This window comes from Oryx dammah, unplaced genomic scaffold (genome assembly GCF_014754425.2).
Source record: "Oryx dammah isolate SB20612 unplaced genomic scaffold, SCBI_Odam_1.1 HiC_scaffold_27, whole genome shotgun sequence".
Taxonomy (NCBI): Eukaryota; Metazoa; Chordata; class Mammalia; order Artiodactyla; family Bovidae; genus Oryx; species Oryx dammah.
The window spans coordinates 8,299,552-8,321,793 of NW_024070211.1; the positions used below are offsets into that span (position 1 = coordinate 8,299,552).

Here is a 22,242-nt window from a genome sequence, read left to right on the forward strand (position 1 = left end):
GGACATGAGTCTGAGTGAACTCTGGGAGTTGGTGATGGACAGGGAGGCCTGGCGTGCTGCGATTCATGGGGTCACAAAGAGTCAGACACGACTGAGTGACTGAACTGAACTGAACTGAACAAAGGGTAGGGTGTGGGGTGCTTTTTTAGGCTGGAAAAAGAACAGATTTTTTTTTTTTCTGTTGCTTCCTGGTTTGTATTTGCATGCTGATGCATTCTGGTAGTATCTCCTATCCTGTTTGTTTTTGAAGGGAGTCTAAAGGAGTTTTTAACATATGTGTTTTTGAGATGTTAAACCCATTCAGTTCAGTTCAGTCCCTCAGTCGCGTCCGACTCTTTGTGACCCCATGGACTGCAGCATGCTGGGCCTCCCTGTCCATCACCAACTCCCAGAGTTTACTCTAACTCATGTCCATTGAACTGGTGATACCATCCAACCACCTCATCCTCTGTCATCCCCTTCTTCTCCTGCCTTCAATCTTTCCAAGCATCAGGGTCTTTTCAAATGAGTCAGTTCTTTGAATCAGGTGGCCAAAGTACTGGAGTTTCAGCTTCAGCATCAGTTCTTCCAGTGAATATTCAGGACTGATTTCCTTTAGGATGGACTGGTTGGATCTCTTTGCAGTCCAAGCGGCCTTCAAGAGTCTTCTCCAACACCATGGTTCAAAAGCATCAGTTCTTTGGCGCTCAGCTTTCCTTATAGTCCAACTCTCATATCCATATATGACTACTGGAAAAACCATAGCTTTGACTAGACAGACCTTTATCAGCAAAGCAATGTCTCTGCTTTTTAATATGCTGTCTAAGTTGGTCATAACTTTTCTTCCAAGGAGCAAGCACCTTTTAATTTCATGGCTGCAGTCACCATCTGCAGTGATTTTGGAGCCCCAAAAAATAAAGTCTGTCACCGTTTCCACTGTTTCCCCATCTATTTTCCATGAAGTGATGGGACCAGATGCCATGATCTTCGTTTTCTGGATGTTGAGTTTTAAGCCAACTTTTTCACTCTCCTCTTTCACTTTCATCAAGAGGCTCTTTAGTTCCTTGGCTTTCTGCCATAAGGGTGGTGTCATCTGCATGTCTGAGGTTATCGACATTTCTCCCAGCAATCTTGATTCCAGCTTGTCCTTCACCCAGCCCAGTATTTCTCACGATGTACTCTGCATATAAGTTAAATACGCAGGATGACAATATACAGCTTTGACATACTCCTTTTCCTATTTGGAACTAGTCTGTTGTTCCATGTGCAGTTGCTTCTTGACCTGCATACAGATTTCTCAGGGGCAGGTCAGGTGGTCTCGTATTCCCATCTCTTTAAGAATTTCCACAGTTTGTTGTGGTCCACACAGTCAAAGGCTTTGGCATAGCCAATAAAGCAGAAGTAGGTATTTTGCTGGAACTCTCTTGCTTTTTTGATGATCTAACAGATGTTGGCAATTTGATCTGTGGTTCTTCCTCTTGGAAGAAGTTGCCATTAACCCCACCATAGAGCCACCAGAACTTACACAGGACTGGGAAACAGACTCTTGGAGGGCACAAACAAAACCTTGTGTGTACCAGGACCCAGGAGAAAGGAGCAGTGACTCCACAAGAGACTGACCCAGACTTGCCCTTAAGTGTCCAGGAATTTCTCCCAGAGGCATGTCAGCGATGGCCTGCTGCAGGGCTGGGGGCACTGAGTGGGGCAGTGCCTGCACAGGACATTTTGAAGGAGGTCACCATTATCTTCATTACCTCCACCATGGTTTGGCCTCAGGTCAAACAATAGGGAGGGAACACAGCTCTGCCCATCAACAGAAAATTGGATTAAAGATTTACTGAGCATGGCCCCGCCCATCATAACAAGACCCAGTTTACCCCTCAGTCAGTCTCTCCCATCAGGAAGCTTCCTTAAGCCTCTTATCCTTCTCCATCAGGGCAGACAGAATGAAAACCTTGATCACAGAACTAACCAGTCTAATCACATGTACTACAGCCTTGTCTAATTCAATGAAACTATGAGCCATGCCATGTACCGCCACCCAAGATGGACGGGTCATGGTGGAGAGTTTTGACAAGACGTGGTCCACTGGAGAAGGGAATGGCAAACCACTTCAGTATTCTTGCCTTGAGAACCCCATGAACAGTATGAAAGGAAGTAGTCAAATCAGTATATTTCTCAGGCCTTCTTATTCCCAAATTATTGTTGTTTCCATCTTTACCACATGGTTCCTTGAAGGCAGTAAAATAATACTTCACAGTATAGGTATGGGTGTTTAACGGATCTCTTCTCCTTACATGAAATCTCCCCATTAGACACACACACACACATACAGAATTCTCCTGGGGCACACACACACAATTCTCCTGGTGCTCCCTTCCTTTTGGGATAAAATCCATAAGTCCATTTTAGATGGCCTACCATATAAGAAGAGAGGTAACATCTATTTGGATTTGTTTCCATACCTCTGCTGAAAACTTTGTGTCCTTGTAGTAGAATGAAGTTTGAAAATTAAATCACCAGGAAGTTGTGGAGGACATAAAAGACTTAAATTACCTGCAAAGTGGGAAGATAAAAAAATTCATTTGGAATGGCAATTGCAGGAAGAAGAAAAGGAAAAAATAAGTACACTTCTGCCATCTACATTAGCTGTGGATTCAAATATTACTGCTATGTTGAAGCAGTATAGAGCATATGGTATCATAGTTAAGCATTAAGCATTCCAGCTCTGGTTTCCTCACCTCTACCTTAAGAGTTGTTAGAATAAAATATGTAAAACACTTACAACACCGCTGGCACATAGTTAGAGCCACATAATGGATATTAGGGTAAAAGGTTAAGCTACAGTAACAAAAGCTCCAACTAAGAAAAGATAAAGCTCAGACTTCCCTGGTGGCTCAGCAGTAAAGAATCGGCCTACCATTGCAGGAAACTCGGGTCCACCCCCTGCGTTGGGCAGATCCCCTCGAGAAGGAAATGACAACCCACTCCAGTATTCTTGCCTGGCAATCCCATGGACAGAGGAGACTGGCAGGCCATAGTCCACAGGGTCACAAAAGAGTTGGACACGACTTAAAAACTAAACAAAAAGACAAAGCCCGTGAGGATTTCAAGTATCAGTTCCCAGTTGAGCAGCCTAAGACACTGGCCGGATCCAGCTGCAAGGGACATTGAGAACTGGGCCGCCATGAGGGTAGAAAGGAGGGAAGGATTTCGATGGACACGGTGTTTCCCCCACAGTTATTTTTGGCATCAGTGTTATAGACATATTACTTCTTTCAGATCACAGCACAGCAAATTCCACAGTTTTTGTACATTGGCCATTTTACTGTCTTGATGGCAGTCTTCAGGTTTTTCATATGAATCAAGGAATTATAAAAGGCAACAAAGTTAAAGATTTTTCCCCTCATTTTAGGAATGTGCGGGCTTCCCTCATAGCTCAGTTGGTAAAGAACCCGCCTGCAATGCAGGAGACCCCTGTTTGATTCCTGGGCTGGGAAGACCCACTGGAGAAGGGAAAGGCTACCCACTCCAGCATTCTCGGGCTTCCCCTGGGGCTTACCTGGTAGAGTCTGCCTGCAATGCAGGAGACCTGAGTTCGATCCCTGGGTTGGGATTCCCCCTAGAGAAGGGAAAGGCTACCCACTCCAGTATTCTGGCCTGGAGAATTCCAGGGACTCTACAGTCCATGCGGTTGCAAAGAGTTGGACATGACTGAGCGACTTTCACTTTAGAAATGTGCAGCAAGAGGGGAAGACTATGAAGAAGTAAAGTTGCTAGAGATCAGTGTAAAAGATGTAGAAAGATGGAAGAGGAAAAAGAGGAAAAATCCTGATCTCGGATTTTCAGATAAAAACGGCTTCAACCTTACTGACTGGGCATATTAATGGCCCATTCAACAAGTCTAATAATATCCAACAACTAAAATAGTCGGCGTCCCCTTTTCTTCAGATTATGCTGCTGCCCAGTTACACCAGTATCATAGGTTGACCAAACAGATCAGACCTGACATAGAAACATACAAGAGACTTGAGAGAAAAGCAGTAAGTCAATGTGTTTTAAAGGCATACGTTTTGTGTGTTACTGGAAGGCCTTGAATTTAAGAGTGCTGATCCTGGAGCTTTGCTTCCTGGCCTTGAGTCCTGGCTCCACCACTTACTAGCTGTGTCACAAGATTTTTCTGTTTCTTCACCTGTATACAGGGAATTACAACGGTGCTCTCTCACTTCATAGGCTGAGCAAAGAATGATTAAATAAATCATAACAAATAAATTCATACAATGCATTAGATCAGTGCTTGGCATACAGAGGGCACTGTATATGTACTGGCTATTATTTATTATCATGATTATTACTGTTGCTATTACACTTTCCAAAGGCAAGGGACACAGTAATACTTTCTATTATGTGCAGTAAGCAATGCTAAACTGCACTCCTTACTTATGGAAGAGAGATACTTCCAAGGCGGCTGTAGTGATAAAGAACCTGCCTGCCAATGCAGGAGACGTAAGAGATGTGGGTTCAATCCCTGGGTCGGAAGGTCCCCTGGAGGAAGGCACAGCAACCCACTCCAGTATTCTTGCCTGGAGAATCCCACAGACAGAGGATTCTGGTGGGCTACAGCCCAGAGGGTTGCAAAGCTGGATGTGACTGAAGCAACTTAGCATGCATGCACGTGCTAAAGATCAAAACTGTTTCAATAGTGATAGTGCAGTAGAGTGGAGAGGGCTAAGCATAGCATGTTACTCAAGATCTCTCAACATATGAACTTGGTTAAGTCCATGAACCCGTGGTCCTCTGCTAATGTCTTTGAAATCAAATATAATCCCTAAGTTTTCCACTTTTGACCACTGGACACTGTCCAGTTCTAAAGGTATAGGATCTTTTTTTAACTTTATTTTGTATTTGAATATATACAATTAACGAATATGTTGTGATAGTTTCAAGTGAACAGTGAAAGGATTTAACCATAAATATACATATATCCATTCTCCCCTAAACTCCCCTCCCATCCATTAACATTGAGCAGAGTTCCATGTGCTATAGTATGGAATCTTTTTTCCTGTTACTCACCAATTCACTTTTTCAGTGGAAAGGCATTCCACCCAACTTCTAGTAGGCCTCTTCATAGAACATATGTGCCTTCCACAGAAGAAACTGGCAGGATGGTCATAGACTTGGAAAAGCAGCAAGTACTACAAATGTAGCCTGAAGTTTTAGTACTGATTTCATGCCTAATAACAAAATTAACTGGGTAGAAATCAAAGAACACTTGAATTAAGAAGTTAAAGAACACTTGAATTATTAGTTTGAAGAATGGTCCCATCCTCTACCACTTTTGTATGTTTTGAATGGTATAATTATTAGGCAAAATCTATAGAGTATGCATAAAAATTCTAACATAATGTATCACTGCTCTCATATTTCAACCTGAACCCAGGTTCCCAAACTTCAGATCAGGTCATTTGATGGTTCAGTTCAGTTCAGTTCAGTCACTCAGTCGTGTCCGACTCTTTGCAACCCCATGGACTGCAGCATGCCAGGCCTCCCTGTCCATCACCAAGTCCCGGAGACGACTCAAACTCATGTCCATTGAACTGGTGATGCCATCCAACCATCTCTTCCTCTGTCATCCCCCTTCTCCCACCTTCAATCTTTCCCAGCATCAGGGTCTTTTCAAATGAATCAGCTCTTCACATCAGGTGGCCAAAGTATTGGAGTTTCAGCTTCAACATCAGTCCTTCCAGTGAACTCAGGACTGATCTCCTTTAGGATGGACTGGTTGGATCTCCTTGCAGTCCAAGGGACTCTCAAGAGTCTTCTCCAACACCGCAGTTCAAAAGCATCAATTCTTCAGCGCTCAGCTTTCTTTATAGTCCAACTCTTACATTCATACATGACTACTGGAAAAACCATAGCCTTGACTAGACAGGCCTTTGTTGGCAAAGTAACATCTCTGCTTTTTAATATGCTGTCTAGGTTGGTCATAACTATTCTCCCAAGGAGTAAGCGTCTTTTAATTTCATGGCTGCAGTCACCATCTGCAGTGATTTTGGAGCCCAGAATTAAAGTCTGCCAGTGTTTCCACTGTTTCTCCATCTCTTTGCCATGAAGTGATGGGACCAGATGCCATGATCTTTGTTTTCTGAATGCTGAGCTTTAAGCCAACTTTTTCACTCTCCTCTTTCACATTTGATGGTACTGTTAACTTTAAAAAGAAAACTGCAAGAACAATGCTCATTGGACATATATCCTTGCAGGGTACTTTTCTAAACATATTGCTTCAGTCTTAGAATAAAAAAGCAAGCAGCTTTGGATTCCATATATGTTTCTACAGAATTAAAAAATGAAACAAATATAGCTGGAGACGTCATTATACACTAATGGAAGGAATGCTAAATTCAACAAGAAGGCAGAAAGATTCTATGAGAAATATATAGCTGAAATTAACTTAGAAAGAGGGAACAGCTGTCTAATCTCCTTCAGGAACTGTTTTGACTGCCAAATTGTACCAGTAAATCAGGACACTTCCCTTTTATAACTTGTAAAGATGTGTTCTACAAATGACTGTACTTTCATACTTACATATTTATTCACTTGTTTCAGAAAAATTTTGTCTTGCATTTCTGTGTTAAAGGTGTGTACTTAATGTGTGTACTCTGCTAGGCTTAAAATTCTTAGATATAAACCCAAGTCATCATCATGATGAAATTTGTCATGCTTGATTTGACCTAGAGTTCAACTTGGGAGCTTCAGATGCTAAACTGGCATTAATTCTTCTTGTAAGCTATGGTAGGTAGTGAAAGAAAGGCAATGGAAATTCCTACTGGAAATTCACCTTAACTTTCCCCATTCCCTCATCTGCCCAGAGCAGTCAGTTAACAAGTTCTTGCCTTTCTCATATTCTACTCCATGGCCCAGGTGCATGTATGGGGCAAGCATAGAGGGTAGGAGACTGATTCTCCAATGGGATTTTGTAAATATGCCATCCTTCAAAAAGCAAATATTCCTTGGAAGAATGTAAGTTAAAATACTTGGTCAGAGAATTATTAAAATATATATAATACAATCCATTTTTTTAAGGCTAACTGGAATTCTAACCTTATTTCAATTGGTTTTAGGATATTTGATTTTAGTAGTAATTATACATACACACACATAGGAAACAGGACAGAAGACTGAAGTCAGGAGTATCCCATGAAAGTGAAGATTATTTATTCCATGTCATGTGAATAAAAACATTAACTAGGACTGAGATCAGTAAATTGGGCAATCCTTATGGATAAACGAGTAGGAAAATATGATTTAGCTAATGATGGACTTATATAGATGGCTATATAAATGCTATTAATAAAGGTATATTCAATGTACTGTGAATAGGGAAATTGTAACACTATAGTACATTCATACAATTAAAGAATGAGATAGATCTACACTGAAGAGATGCTCTTATCTATATAAAGAGGGGTTTGTCCAGGCATTAAAAAAAAAATCCAGGATGTATATCCTACTATTTACAGTGATTGTCTCTGGAGAATGGGAACAGAAGTGATAATTTTACTTAGACTAATTTTTTAACTTAATTTGACAAATGCACACCCATGCAGCCCAATCTTATCAAGAGTAATGAAATGATAGTTTTTTGTTCCCCAGTGTTTTCAAAGAAACATTTAATACATTTCAACTAAGGGAAAAGGAGGTGAGGGAAAATTTAATAGGTTTCATAGACATGATACTGACCTGGGTTTAAAAGACAAATAGGATTTCTACAGAGAAGAAAAGCACTCCCAAGAGCCAACCAAAAATCAGATGTCAGTATGATCTTTGAAGGAGACGGAGTGCATGATGAAAGCCACTAATTCAAACAGGCAATACTGTAATAAGCTCAGTATAGGAAAGCTTCATTCTGAAGCACTGAGGCAAGCATTGCAAACTGGAGTTCAGAAAATTGCTAATCCTCAGTTAGTAGATGATAGTTAAAGGCAGAATGGAGGAAACTGGCAACAGAGGTTAAAGGAGGAGGCCAAGGATAGAATCCAACTGTGAGCAAAGGACAAAGAGCCATTGTAGACAATAGAAGAGGTCAAAGACAAATGTATAGCAATCTGCCTGAATGACAGAAAAATTTGAGAAAGAACTCCATAAGGAAGTAGTGAAAAGTGAGCCCTCATAAGAACAAATTTTACGAGGTAAACTTGATGTTTCAGCAAAGAAAACCAAAGGACAACATGCTGTAGTTAGTTCAGTAAGCATGACTCCTCTCTAGGGAAAAAAAAAAAAAAAGGCAAAGTATTACAGACCTGAGGGCTTTCCTGGTGGCTCAGAGGTCAAGAACCCACCTGCCAATGCAGGAGACGTGGGTTCCATCTCTGGGTTGGGAAGATCCCCTGGAGAAGGAAATGGCAACCTACTCCAGTATTGTTGCCTGGGAAATGCCATGGACAACGGAGCCTGGTGGGCTACAGTCCGTGGGGTCATAAAAGAGTTGGACATGACTTAGTGACTGAACAACAGTATTATAGACCTGAACCTAACATCTCGGACTGTGCTTTCAATAAGCACGGTAGCCATCTACCATATGTGACCAGCTACCCGCTGGAATGTAGCTAGGGCAAGCGGAGGTGTGCTTTAAGTGTAAAATACACACTGAATCACACCACCTTACCAAAAAAGGCAAGGTATCACCTCTTTTTACATTAAATGTTGAAATATTTTTAAGTATACTGGGATAAAAAATGAATTGACCTCTTTAATCTTTTTCATTGAGGCTCTCCTTTATATTGGACAGCACTGAATCTAGTCTCTTGGTACAATTTCTCACTGTCAGCAGCTGCTTGCTATTTGTTCAGGTCGTGATGACATGGTTTATCACACCTAGGCAACTACATCCCACTTACATAATGACAGTCTGGGAATATGCAATTATCTTATGTTATAAAGCTTAGAAGAGACTGAACATAGTAGTCATACCCACACCCAAACAAGGTCAAGTTAAAGACTGACAGGACTTCATGGGATGATTATGAAAAAATGGAGAAAGTATATTCTTTTCAGCATTAGGAGTTAGGAGTATTAGTCGGTCAGTAGTGTCTAACTCTTTGTGACCCCACAGACTGTAGCCCGCCAGGCTTTTCTGTCCACAGAATTCTCCAGGCAAAAATACTGGAGTGGCTAGCCATATCCTTCTTCAGGGGATCTTCCCTACCCAGGGATCCAACCCAGGTCTCCTGAATTTTACAGGCAGATTCTTTATCATCTGAGCCACCAGGAAAGCCCTCTTTTCAGCATACTTGGTAGTAAAAAGAAAATCAGCCAAGATATTTGGATCATGGTGGAGAGTTCTGACAAAATGTGGTCCACTGGAGAAGGGAATGGCAAACCATTTCAGTATTCTTGCTTTGAGAACCCCATGAGCAGTATGAAAAGGCAAAAAGATACCACACTGAAAGATGAACTCCCCAGGTCCCTAAGTGCCCAATATGCTACTGGAGAAGAGCAGAGAAATAGCTCCAGGAAGAATGAAGAGGCTGAGCCAAAGCAAAAACAATACCCAGCTGTGGATGGGTCTGGTGGTTGAAGTCAAGTCCCAAGCTGTAAAGAACAATATTGCATAGGAACCTGGAATGTTAGGTCCATGAATCAAGGTAAATTGGAAGCGGTCAAACAGGAAATGGCAAGAGTGAACATCGACATTTTAGCAATCAGTGAACTAAAATGGACTGGAATGGGCAAATTTAATTCAGATGGTCATTGTATCTACTACTGTGGGCAAGAATCCCTTAAAAGAAATGGAATAGCCCTCAAAGTCAACAAGAGTCCAAAATGCAGTACTTGAGTACAACCTCAAAAAAGACAGAATGATCTCTGTTCCTTTCCAAAGCAAACCATTCAATATCACAGTAACCCAAGTCTATGGCCCAACCACTAATGCCAAACAAGCTGAACAGTTCTATGAAGACCTTCTAGAACTTCTATAAAATCTTCTACAAGAAGTAGAACTTCTACCAGACCTTCTAGTCTAACACCAAAAAAAGATGTCCTTTTCATCATAGGGAACTAGAAGGCAAAAGTAGGAAGTCAAGAGATACCTGGAGTAACAGGCAAGTTTGGCCTTGGAGATCAAAATGAAGCAGGGCAAAGGCTAACAGAGTTTTGCCAAGAGAACACACTGGTCATAGCAAACACACTCTTCCAACAACACAAGACACTACTCTACACATGTACATCACCAGATGGTCAATACTGAAATCAGATTGATTATATTCTTTGCAGTCGAACATAGAGAGGCTCCGTACAATCAGCAAAAACAAGACCAGGAGCTGACTGTAGCTCAGATCATGAATTCTTTATTGCAAAAGCTGACTTCAGCTCAGAGCATGAATTCTTTACTTCAAAATTCAGACTTAAAGTGAAGAAAGTAGGAAGAACCACTAGACCATTCAGGTATGACCTAGATCAAATCTTAGATTATATAGTGGAAGTGACAAATAGATTCAACAAATTAGATCTGATAGAATGCCTGAAGAACTAGGGACAGAGGTTCATAACCTTGTACAGGTGGTGGTGATCAAAACCATCACCAAGAAATGAAAAAAGGCAAAATGGTTGTCTGAAGAGGCCTTAAAAATAGCGGAGAAAAGAGAGAAGCTAAAGGCAAAGGAGAAAAGGAAAGATATACCCATCAGAATGCAGAGTTCCAAAGAATAGCAAGGAGAGATAAGAAAGCCTTCCTAAGTGAACAATACATAGAATACACAGAACTATATTAAAAAGATCTTCATGACCCAGATAACCACGATGGTATGATCATTCACCTAGAGTCAGACATCCTGGAATGTGAAGTCAAGTGGGCCTTAAGAAGCATCACTACGAACAAAGCTAGTGGAGCTGATGGAATTCCAGCTATTTCAGGTCGTAAAAGATGATGCTGTTAAAAGTGCTGTACTCAGCATGCCAGCAAATGTGGAAAACTCAGCGGTAGCCACAGTACTGGAAAAGGTCAGTTTTCATTCCAAACCCAAAGAAAGGCAATGCCAAAGATTGTTCAAACTACCACACAATTGCACTCATTTCACACACTAGCAAAGTAACACTTAGAATTTTCCATGCTAGGCTTCATTAGTACGTGAACCATGAACTTGGAGATGTTCAAGCTGGATTTTAGAAAAGGCAGAGGAACCAGAGATCAAATGGCCAACATCCAATGGATTATAGAAGCAGCAAAAGAATTCCAGACAAAGATCTATTTCTGTTTCATTGGCTACGCCAAAGACTTTGACTGTGTGGATCACAGCAAACTGTGGAAAATTCTTAAAGAGATGGCAATACCATTCCCTGGTATTCCCACCTTACCTGCCTGCTGAGAAATCTGTATGCAGGTCAAGAAGCAAAAGTTAGAATTGAACATGGAACAACAGACTGATTGAAAATTGGCAAAGTACTACATCAAGGCTGTATATTGTTGCCCTGTTTAACTTATATGCATAGTACATCATGTGAAATGCCAGGGTGGATGAAGCACAAGTTGGAATTAAGATTGCCAGGAAAAATATCAGTAACCTCAGATATGCAAATGACACCATCCTTAAGGCAGCAAAGAGGAACTAAAGAGCCTCTTGATGAAGGTGAAAGAGTGAAAAAGCTGGCTTAAAACTCAACATTCAAAAACCTAAGATCATGGGTTGGGAAGATCCCCTGGAGAAGGGCATGGCAATGCACTCCAGTGTTCTTGCCTGAATAATCCCATGGACAGAGGGGCCTGGTGGGCTACAGTCCATAGGTCACAAAGAGTAAGACATGACTGAAGCAGCTAAGCACAGCACAAGATGATCATGGCATCCAGTCCCATCACTTCGTGGCAAACAGGTAGGGAAACAATGGAAACAGTGGCAGACTTTTATTTTCTTGGGCTCCAAAATCACTGCAGATGGTGACTACAGCCATGAAATTAAAAGACACTTGCTTCTTGAAAAGTTGTGACCAACCTAGACAGCATACTAAAAAGCAGAGACATTACTTTGCCAACAAAGGTCCGTCTAGTCAAAGCTATGGTTTTTCCAGTAGTCATGTATGGATGTGAGAGTTGGACCATAAAGGCTCAGCACTGAAGAATTGATGCTTTTGAACTGTGGTGTTGGAGAGGACGCTTGAGTCTCTTAGACTGCAAGATCAAACCAGTCAATCCTAAAGGAAATCAATTCTGAATATTCATTGGAAGCACTGATGCTGAAGCTGAAGCTCCAGTACTGGCCACCTGATGTGAAGAACTGACTCACTGGAAAAGACCCTGCTGCTGGCAAAGACTGAAGGTAGAAGGGGACAACAGAGGACAAGATGGTTGGATGACATCACCGACTCAATGAACGTGAGTTTGAGCAAGTTCTGGGAGATGCTGAAGGACAGGGAAGCCTGGCATGCTGCAGCCCACGGGGTTGCAAAAAGTCTGACAAGACTAAGCGACTGAACAAGGCTGAAAGGTAACAGATATGGCTAATCTGTTATATAGGAGGACTGGTTAAAGAGGTTACATGATTTGTATACTTAGCTATTAAAGGCTGTATTTGAACACAAATCACAATCAAAGCAGGTGCTTTTCTGTCACCAGCTAAGTGAAGGTGAAAATTATTTTAGCATTTTGTCATCAGTTCATTGCAAAAGTCTACCTTACAAAGAGTACCTTGGAGAGTTCTGTAACCTTGCTAAGGATATACCAACAAATTATACTGAGTGTTCATGTTATCCACATTTTCAAAAAATTACAAACCCTAAAACCAATCCTGTTTTCTTGTACTTTGATGTAACTAGGCCAGTGTATCAATATTCTCAGGTCTCCTTAGAATAAATATGAACTTACTATTTAAACTCTCATGAATTAGAAGCAAATTACCCTCCCAATAACCACGGTTAGAAACTAAGTGGAAAAGAAGCATTTTATTTTACCCAGAAAAACTCTCCCAGGAAATTCCTTGTTCACATCAAGTGCTGCTGGCTTAAAGGATGAGAATGTGACCAAGACTACCTAAAAGATAACAAATTTGATGTCCAGGACATATATACCCAAGTCTTTGCACATTTACATTTTTAATAGGGTCAAATTTAAGAGCAGCTCTTATCCAATACAATATTCTACACAGAAATATTTATTATCTGCACTTTCCAGTAAATGGTTACTTAAAATTCAGTTCTAGGCTTCCGGTTCAAGATGGCAGACTAGGATGTATGCTCATCTCTTCCTCCAAGAGCATCAAAATCACAGCTAGCTGTTGACCAACCATTGACAGGAAGATGCTGGAACCCACCAAAAAGATACCCCACATCAAAGACAAAGAAGCCACAGGGAGACGGTAGGAGCGCGATCACAATATATTCCATACCCACCAGGTGGGTGACTCACAAACTGGAGAACAGTAGTACTGAATTAGTTCTCCCACTGTTGTGAAGGTTCTGGACCACACCTCAGACTTTCCAGGCTGGGGATCCCCAGGAAATCTGGTGTTGAAGGGGATTTGCTTATAGGATTTCCATAGGACTGGGGAAACAGACTGCAATCTTGGAGGACACAAACAAAATGTTGCATGCACCAAGACCCAGAGAAAAGGAGCAGTGACCCAAAAGGAGAGCTGAACCAAAACTACCTTTTGAGTGTTGGGAGGGTGTCCTACAGAGACGTGTCAGCAGGGGCTCACCACAGGAACAGGGGCACTGGCAGCAGCAGTCCAGGAAGTTACCCCTTGGCATAAGCCCTCTTAGAGGTCGCCATTAATCCAAAGAGCCCTAACACGGAGGAAGTCCAACCCTACCCATCAGCCAGTAACTGTATTAAAGCTTTACTGTGCAAGAAGGCCCTGCCCACCACAATAAGACCATTTTTTCCCACGTCAGTCCCTCTCATCAGGAAGCTTACTCAAGCCTCTTAGCTTCCTCCAGCAGGCAGACAGAAGCACGAAGAACCACAGTTTCACAAGAGCTAGAACAAAAACCACATTATTGAAAGTTAATCAGCATGAAAAAGCACAGAGTTATATCCCAGAGGAAGGGACAAGATAAAACCCCAGAGAAACCACTAAATAAAGTGGATAGGCAACCTTCCAAAAAAAAATTAAGAATAATGATACTGAAAATGACCCAGGATCTTGAGAAAACAATGAAGATGCAAAAAAACATTTACCAAGGACCAAAAAGAGTTAAAGAACAAACAGATGAGTAATGTGCTAGAAGGAATCAATAGAATAACTGAGGCAGAAGAACGGATAAATGACCTGGAGGACAGAATGGTGGAAATCACTGCCACCGAACAGAATATAGAAAAAAAGAATGAAAAAGAATGAAGACAGCCTAAGAGACCTCTGGGACATTAAATGCACCATTTGCATTACAGGGGTCCCAGAAGGAGAGAAAGTACCTGAAAAAATATAGTAACTGAAAACTTCCCAAACAAGGGAAAGGGAATAGTCAACCAAGTCCAGGAAGCAGAGTCCCAGGCAGGACAAACCCAAGGCAGAGCACACCAACACCAAGACATAGTAATCAAATGGACAAAACTTAATGACAGAGATAAAGTATTAAAAACAATGGAAAAACAACAAATAACATACAAGAGAACTCCCATCAGCTTATCAGCTGATTTCTCAACAGACACTCAACAAGCCAAAAAGGAATGGCAAGATATATTTATCAAGTGATGAAAGGGTAGAACCTATAACCAAGAATACATCTACCTGGCAAGACTCTCATTCAGATTTGATGGAGCAGCTTTCCAGACAAGCAAAAGAGAATTCAGAACCACTAAACCAGTTTTATAGCAAATGCTAAAGGAACTTCTCTAGGCAGGAAACAAACAGAAAAAGACTTTCACTTATCACATCACTTTGACTCCCTCAAACTGTATGTAATTATTTTATATTGTTAATCATGTTCCCACTATGGCTTACAATTGTAATGATCTTTTACTTTCTGTCTGGCTATTGATTGTGAAACTGATAAACACCTTTTATTACCATGATTATGCAATGTAACTATTACTCCCTAATACTCTGTATCAACAAAAAAATTCAGTTCCTCAGTCATTCTAGCCAAAGTAGTCAAAAGCACACATGGGGCTAGTGGCTGTCTTAATGGGAGGTGTATGTAAATACTGGATAGCACAGCTTTAGTTAATATAGCATTACATCCCACTTGAGGATCACTATCTTTTTAAGCTCACATCTTACATTTAAATTCAAACATTTATGCAATTAGTCAAATGCTTGGAGAGACCATTTAAAAATGGCTTAAAATCTTTCTAAGTTCTGGTATCCACTACATTAACAGGTGAAATTACAAAAGTCTGTAGCTAATGTTTAAACCAACTGTCCAGATCTTGAGTGTAACACTCATTTTAAAATTTTTACATGCTTAGTTAAGTTCCTTCTCAGCTATAGTAAGAAGCATTCAAGAATTTCAAATCATGAATATTAAAACATGATGGAAAAAAATAAATGCAACTAAAGCCTCTGATTTTCTAGCTCATTGAGCAATTCCACTTCAACCTCTCTGAGTTTCATGCCCTGATGCTCAGTTCAGGACAACACTATGCTAATATTAAGTCTTTAAGGCCAAACTTTTCAGATTTTAATGAGTATCTACCATCAACAGGGAACACGGTTGTGATTCAATTTCTAATTCAGATCTGGGGTAAAGACTTGAGGTTCAACATTTCTCACGAACTCCCAGGTAAGGTCACTGAGCCTTATGGTATCAATCCATGGATTTGGATCTGGGAGCAGGAAGGTTTTAAAGGAGATACTACCTCATTCTTCTTCATTAAATAAAAACCCATTATGTAAAATATACAAAACCAAGAGAGACTACAATAATTTTAAAAAATTTATTAACAAAGTATTTACAACACAGTTCAATTACTGTTTGCTTTTTAAAATTTCACTTCTACATAACAGATCTGTATTATATAAAACATTTACAAGTGTAAATATACAAGAATCCCACCTGTGTGTAACCTGTGGTCCATTTGTGCTATCTCCCATCTGCAAAAGAAATCTAAATCATTATTTAAATTAAGTATTTACATATTTTTGTGTTGTCATTTGTAATTGCAACACCACCACTAAATGGTTCACAAGAATGGAATAATGCTAGAAACAAAACTTGCAAAAAAAAAGTGCATTTCAGGCAACCTTAGCAGCTGGCTTTTTTTAGACAGGTATCCACAGTCCATATGGACTTTTCTTCTTATCTATTTTTGGGGATCCTGAAGAATTCTCTTCAGCAATAGCTTTAGCTGATTTCTGAAGCATAGGCTTTGCTACAGAATTCTGAAAGAGAACAAATTCTTAAAGTCAGCTTCCCAAACACATACCTTATATATTTAAAATATCACATTAAATAAAAGACACCAACCAAATGCAAAGCCATGGACCTCACTTGCAACTTAATTCCATCAAACTGTTAAGCCGAGACACTAGTGGGGGAAATCAGATATGTGCAAGGCATACTGCAACAGGGAGATATTAAGATAGTTTTGAAATTTTATTAAGCCTTTAGCTGATTATTCTAATCACAGGATATTCTGAGATTTTATTTTAAAATATTTCAACAATCAAAAAGGACAAAGGGAACAGTTAAAAGGGGAAAACGCTGAAACTGAGAATGTGCATATTAGAGTAAGAACCTATTGGTCACTTGTGAGGACCACACAAAAAAAGTATTAAAAATTCTATTTAGTGGCTTAGTAGGCCTCATATCACAAGTAAGCCAACAAAAATAAAAGCCCCCTAACAGAAATACATTCCAAGTCTAGTTTTTGAGTGATCAATGCTTAGATATACTTACGTTAGAGCTAAAAGTGATGCTTTTTTGCTGATAAGACTTTTCATTGGCATTTTTTGTTCCATCTTCTGTTAACTTGTCCGATAGCTAGACAGGTAAAAGAAAGTAAATTTTAGAAGTCGTACCCTTGTAGGTATAAAAAGTAGTTCAAGTGTATTATAAATTTACTTGTAGAGACATAAATCAAGTTTGATCTAACCAGTCAACATCCTAAAATAACATAATACTTTTGTTAAGTTTTTCCCATAAAATTGATTCAATGATTTAAGATACCTTTCTCCATAAAGCAGTATTGTATGTATCCCTCTGATCTAAATTCAAGTAACTGTGAAAATAAAATTATACCAAAAAATACCTAGTTTCAAAAGAACTAAGGCATTTGCCCATCCAGTTGGGTACCTAATCACCTGAAAAATCAACTCAACTCTTTGTCCACCACTAATGCTTAGGCAAACCCACACCTGGGTCTGCATGATAGATAACCCATCGTTCTCATGTTAACTGAATGTATCAATTCCTAATTATTGTAAACCTTTAAAGCTATGCATTTTATGCTGCACATTTCTGGAGAATTATAATAAACTTATCTGCAAATGAAGCAGGCCTCTTCTTCTGTAATCTCTCAAAACATCTGGAATATATTGCATATATTATGAAAGGGACATCTGTATCAGATGCCCCGCCATTACAAAGTACACTTTCATTTAAAAATTGTCTTTAGTATCTTATCCAAATGGTGCTTGTCCCAAATTCTAGCATGCATCGGAATCTACCAACAAAACACTAAGCTTTCAGTGGGTCAACATATGACTTCAAATTAGTTTAACCTCTGATGCTTTTGCGCATGTATCAATTACCAACAGACTTTCTTCATCAATGTCTGGAGACCACATTCATGATTTCTATAAGACAGAAATAAAGCAGATAAACTATACTGTATGTTGAGTACAGAAGCTGTGGGAACATAACCCTGCAAATGAAAATTACAGATACTCTATAAAAAACTAGCTAGAAAAACTTGGTAACTACAAAGAAATCACCAAAGTACCAGCTACAATTATGGAAGTAATCAGGACTATGGCAATTGAAAATAAAGATCATTAGTCTCCCACTTTCATGGGAAAGACCCTATCTAATATTGTCAGGTCTGTTATTTAAATTATATTAGCTAGCCATTCCAAGAAACAGTCTAGGGTAAATGGAATAAAAATGGATAATCAGCTCTTTCTGGTAGTAGTCTTCTGAAGAGCTTATTTATTTTAATATTAAGTTTAGAGATGAAGTTTGAAGATTAAGTTTATTTTTAAAATAAACAAAATACTTACCTCAGACTTTGCACCATTATTCAGTACACCTGTTTCCTGGTTTCTTTCCTTAGATACAGGAACACTTCTGAGACTAGCTGGCAAGTCAAAGTTGGCTGTTCCTAACGCTTTTGCTGCATTGGCTTTGGCTATTTCTAACAGCTCCATTCGATCTACAAAAAGAAACACAAAATGTTCATTTATCCGGTATCATTTCTCAAAAAAACCTCAAAATCACAAAGTGTTCTTACACTAGTAATATAAAGATATTTAAACAGTATCTCCACGTATAAAATATATTTCTATTTATGGAAAGAGAATTCTACTTCTTTTGTTTAGAAAAGTAACCTTCCCTCAATAATCAAAGGAAAGGAAAAGTGAAGTCACTCAGTCGTGTCCGACTCTTTGCGACCCCACGGACTGTAGCCTACTAGGCCATGGGATTTTCCAGGCAATAGTACTGGAGTGGATTGCCATTTCCTTCTCCAGGGGATCTTCCCGACCCAGGGATCAAACCCAGGTCTCCCGTATTGGAGGCAGACGCTTTACCGTCTGAGCCACCAATAATCAAAAGCTTGGTCAATAAATCAGTAGCATTTTGAGAGGTGGTCCACCCACAACTGCCCTCCACAGAGCCATTTAACACGCACGGTGTAAGCCCTAGGGGGAAAGAAAGCGGTCTATTTTAAAACTGGATGCCAACCGTACCGGAGTCTTAACTATTAACCCGCTGGGGCCCTTCCTCTTTCCCCGAAGGCCTCTCCAAAGACTCACCTTTCTCGCTCAAGCGAAAGGGGGTTGGGCTGCGCGACCTGCTCCGGGATCGACCCCTCCAGCTTCTGTGCTCCTCGGGGTAGACGGTGCGGCCGAAGCCGTAGTAGCGGCGGCCTCGCGCGATGGCGTAGGCCCTCCGGTAATCCAAGCGGCCGCGGGAGCGGCTGCGGGACCGGTAGGACCTCCGGGTGGAGCCGGAGTGCCTCTCCCGGTACCGGCGGCTGCGGGAACGTGAGTGGCTCCGGGAGTAAGAGCGCGAGTAGCGCCGGTACCTCCTCTGGTGGCGCCTTCGGGAGCGAGACCTGGAGCGGCTCCTCCGCCCGGGCGGGCTGCGGCTCCGGGACCACGACCGGCTCGAGACGCTGCAACGGGACGAAGAGCGGCTCCCGGAGGCCGACGAGGGCCGGCTGCACGGGCCCGACCGCGAGGACGAGGGCGAGGCCTTGGGCGGCGAACCCGGCCACAGGTCGTTCACGTAGCTGGACATCTCGGCCAGCAGCTAACTCTTCCGCGAGTATCCCTTGCCAGAAACTCAGTTCCTAAAAACAAACGGGAAAAGAAAAAAAAGTTAAGTTCCGGAATGAGTCGCGAGGGCGGCCCCGGGTCGAGGAGAAAATTAACCTCCAGGCCTCTAGGCCGTGGCGCCGCCTGCGGCCGGCCTCCCCGCCCGGCCACCTTCCATCCCCCCTCCCCCCCCGCCCCCCGCGGGCTCACACAGGCCCAGGGACACACGCGTCTTGAGGTACTGGCGGGGGCACCCTGTCACCAGAAGACCCACCACAGGCCGTCGACGCCTCACTCAATCAGAGAAAGGCCCAACGCACGCCTTCCTGTAGAAGGTAAGGACGAAGATAGTTTCACTGTTCTTCCCCACACGAACACTCCAATCCTCCACGTCCGACGTCCTCACACGATCTGAACAGGGCAACAGCAGACGCGTCTAAAATACCAGGAGCTGGCGCTCGGCGCGTGCGCAGAGACGTTGCGTGTGGGCGTGGCTCTTCTCGTCCAACTGACACTCTCCTCTCTGCCCGCCCAGCCCCACCCTCCGCCTCGCCCATTGGCCTCTGCGATGCGCATGCGCGGGCACGCTGGCTGGTTGGGTTTTCGGCTGTAAGTGGAGGGGAAATGAAGCAGCATCCGGCGGGTTACACTCGTCGCTGGGGCTTTATGCCCGGCCAGTGTTGACTGGGGCGTGGTCTCCTCTTCTGGGAAGCTGCAGGCTCGGGCTGTGCCTCCCGGGACCCTTATTGGCCACTTCCTCTGACCCGTGTCTGAAAGGTGGGCCGCCCTCCTGAGACGTCACGGAAAGCGTGTCATTGCGTGCATTATCTTAGAAAATGTGTCTTGGCTAGAAAACGTAAGAAAGGTAAAGACAGACTGCAGAGATACCCATGTGAAAGTGAAGTTGCTCAGTCGATTCCGACTCTTCGTGACCCCATGGACTGTAGCCTACCAGGCTCCTCTGTCCATGGGCTTTTCCAGGCAAGACTACTGGAGTGGATTGCCATTTCCTAGCTGACCTTTAATTTAGTGAAGGTTCAGAAGGACGTCTGAGATTATTCCAGTTATTATTTTGGTGCTAGGGATTAAACACTGATGACTTTTATTTCCAAGAATGTATAAGTAGGATGGGCTTCTCTGGTGGCTCAGTTGGTAAAGAAGCTACCTGCAATGCCGGAGACCCGGGTTCGTTTCCTGGGTCAGGAAGATCCCCTGGAGAAGAGAATGGCAACCCACTCCAGTATTCTTGCCTGGAGAATCCCATGGGCAGAGGAGCCTGGTGGGCTACAGTCCACGGGGTCGCAAGAGTCGGACACGACTTAGCGACTAAACCACCACCAACCATAAGTAAGTTACATTTTAGACATCAGTTCAGTCTCTCAGTCGTGTCCCACTCTGCGACCCCATGGACTGCAGCACGCCAGGCCTCCCTGTCCATCACCAACTCCTGAAGTCCACTCAAACTCATGTCCACAACAGGTGGCCACTGGCGTGTGCATCAAATACAGGCCAGGAGCTGCTATGTCCAACCATCTCATCTTCTGTCCTCTCCTTCTCCCACCTTCAATCTTTCCCAACATCAGGGTTTTTTCCAATGAGTCAGTTCTTCACATCAGGTGGCCAGAGTATTGGAGCTTCAGCTTCAGCATTAGTCCTTTCAATGAATATTCAGGACTGATCTCTTTTAGGATGCACTGGTTGGATCTCCTTGCAGTCCAAGGGACTCAAGAGTCTTCCCCAACACCACAGTTCAAAAGCATCAATTCTTTGGCTCTCAGCTTTCGTTACAGTCCAACTCTCACATCCATACATGACTACTGAAAAAACCATAGCTTTGACTAGACAGGCCTTTGTTGGCAAAGGCATGTCTCTGCTTTTTAACATGCTGTCTAGGTTGGTCATAGTTGTCCTTCCAAGGAGTAAGCATCTTTTAATTTCATGGCTGCAATCACCATCTGCAGTGATTTTGGAGCCCAGAAAAATAAACTTAGCCACTGTTTCCACTGTTTCCCCATCTATTTGCCATGAAGTGATGGGACCGGATGCCATGATCTTAGTTTTCTGAATGTTGAAATTTAAGCCAAATTTTTCACTCTCCTCTTTCGTTTTCATCAAGAGGCACTTTAGTTCTTCTTCACTTTCTGCCATAAGGGTAGTGTTATTTGCATACCTGAGCTTATTGATATTTCTCCAGCAATCTCGATTCCAGGTTGAGCTTCATCCAGTCCAGCATTTCTCATGACGTACTCTGCATATAAGTTAAATAAGCAGGATGACAGTATACAGCCTTGATGTACTCCTTTCCTTATTTGGAACCAGTCTGTTGTTCCATGTCGAGTTCTGACTGTTGCTTCCTGACCTGTGTAGAGATTTCTCATGAGGCAGGTCAGGTGGTCTGGTATTCCCATCTCTTTCAGAATTTTCCACAGTGTATTGTGATCCACACAGTCAAAGGCTTTGGCATAGTCAATAAAGCAGAAATGGATGTTTTTCTGGAACTCTTTTGCTTTTTTTAATGATCCAGCAGATGTTGGCAATTTGATTTCTGGTTCTTCTGCCTTTTCTAAAACCAGCTTGAACATCTGGAAGTTCTTGGTTCACGTTTTGTTGAAGCCTAGCTTGGAGAATTTTGAGCATTACTTTACTAGCACGTGAGATGAGTGCAAGGAGATCCAACCAGTCCATTCTGAAGGAGATCAGCCCTGGGTGTTCTTTGGAAGGAATGATGCTGAAGCTGAAACTCCAGTACTTTGGCCATCTCATGCGAAGAGTTGACTCATTGGAAAAGACTGATGCTGGGAGGGATTGGAGGCAGGAGGAGAAGGGGAAGACAGAGGATGAGATGGCTGGATGGCAT

The 22,242-nt window shown here is 42.0% G+C and overlaps 1 protein-coding gene and 1 pseudogene across 5 annotated transcripts; one reads left to right on the plus strand and one right to left on the minus strand.

Moving 5' to 3' along the window:
* Window positions 1-2,493: 2,493 nt before the first annotated feature.
* On the plus strand, window positions 2,494-6,520 carry LOC120854747 (annotated as a pseudogene).
* A 9,371-nt stretch (window positions 6,521-15,891) lies between these two features.
* Window positions 15,892-19,855, minus strand: RSRP1 (arginine and serine rich protein 1). Of its 5 annotated transcripts, XR_005719133.1 has the most exons (6): window positions 19,660-19,840; window positions 18,882-19,420; window positions 18,129-18,280; window positions 17,661-17,705; window positions 16,807-17,434; window positions 15,892-16,289 (listed from the first exon to the last, which is right to left on the minus strand). XR_005719133.1 is itself a non-coding variant. In XM_040229667.1 (5 exons), exons 2-5 carry the CDS (start codon window positions 19,366-19,368, stop codon window positions 16,170-16,172), a joined length of 843 nt encoding a protein of 280 aa, XP_040085601.1. In that variant the 5' UTR covers window positions 19,369-19,420; window positions 19,660-19,847; the 3' UTR covers window positions 15,892-16,169. The 5 variants fall into 5 exon arrangements, 2 of the variants coding, with proteins under 2 accessions (XP_040085601.1, XP_040085602.1); XR_005719132.1 differs by lacking the exon at window positions 17,661-17,705 and having other exon boundaries at window positions 19,660-19,855; XM_040229667.1 differs by lacking the exon at window positions 17,661-17,705 and having other exon boundaries at window positions 16,807-16,890; window positions 19,660-19,847.
* Between the last annotated feature and the right edge of the window lie 2,387 nt (window positions 19,856-22,242).

Bases quoted from the DNA above. Each gene is read 5' to 3' on its own strand.
- RSRP1 (XM_040229667.1), bottom strand. From the start codon at position 19,368: ATGTCCAGCTACGTGAACGACCTGTGGCCGGGTTCGCCGCCCAAGGCC. The intron at 18,281-18,881 runs GTGAGTCTTTGG...TTCTTTTTGTAG, and splicing joins CTTTCGCTTGAGCGAGAAAG to ATCGAATGGAGCTGTTAGAA. The intron at 16,891-18,128 runs GTAAGTATTTTG...TTACCTGTCTAG, and splicing joins ATAATGGTGCAAAGTCTGAG to CTATCGGACAAGTTAACAGA.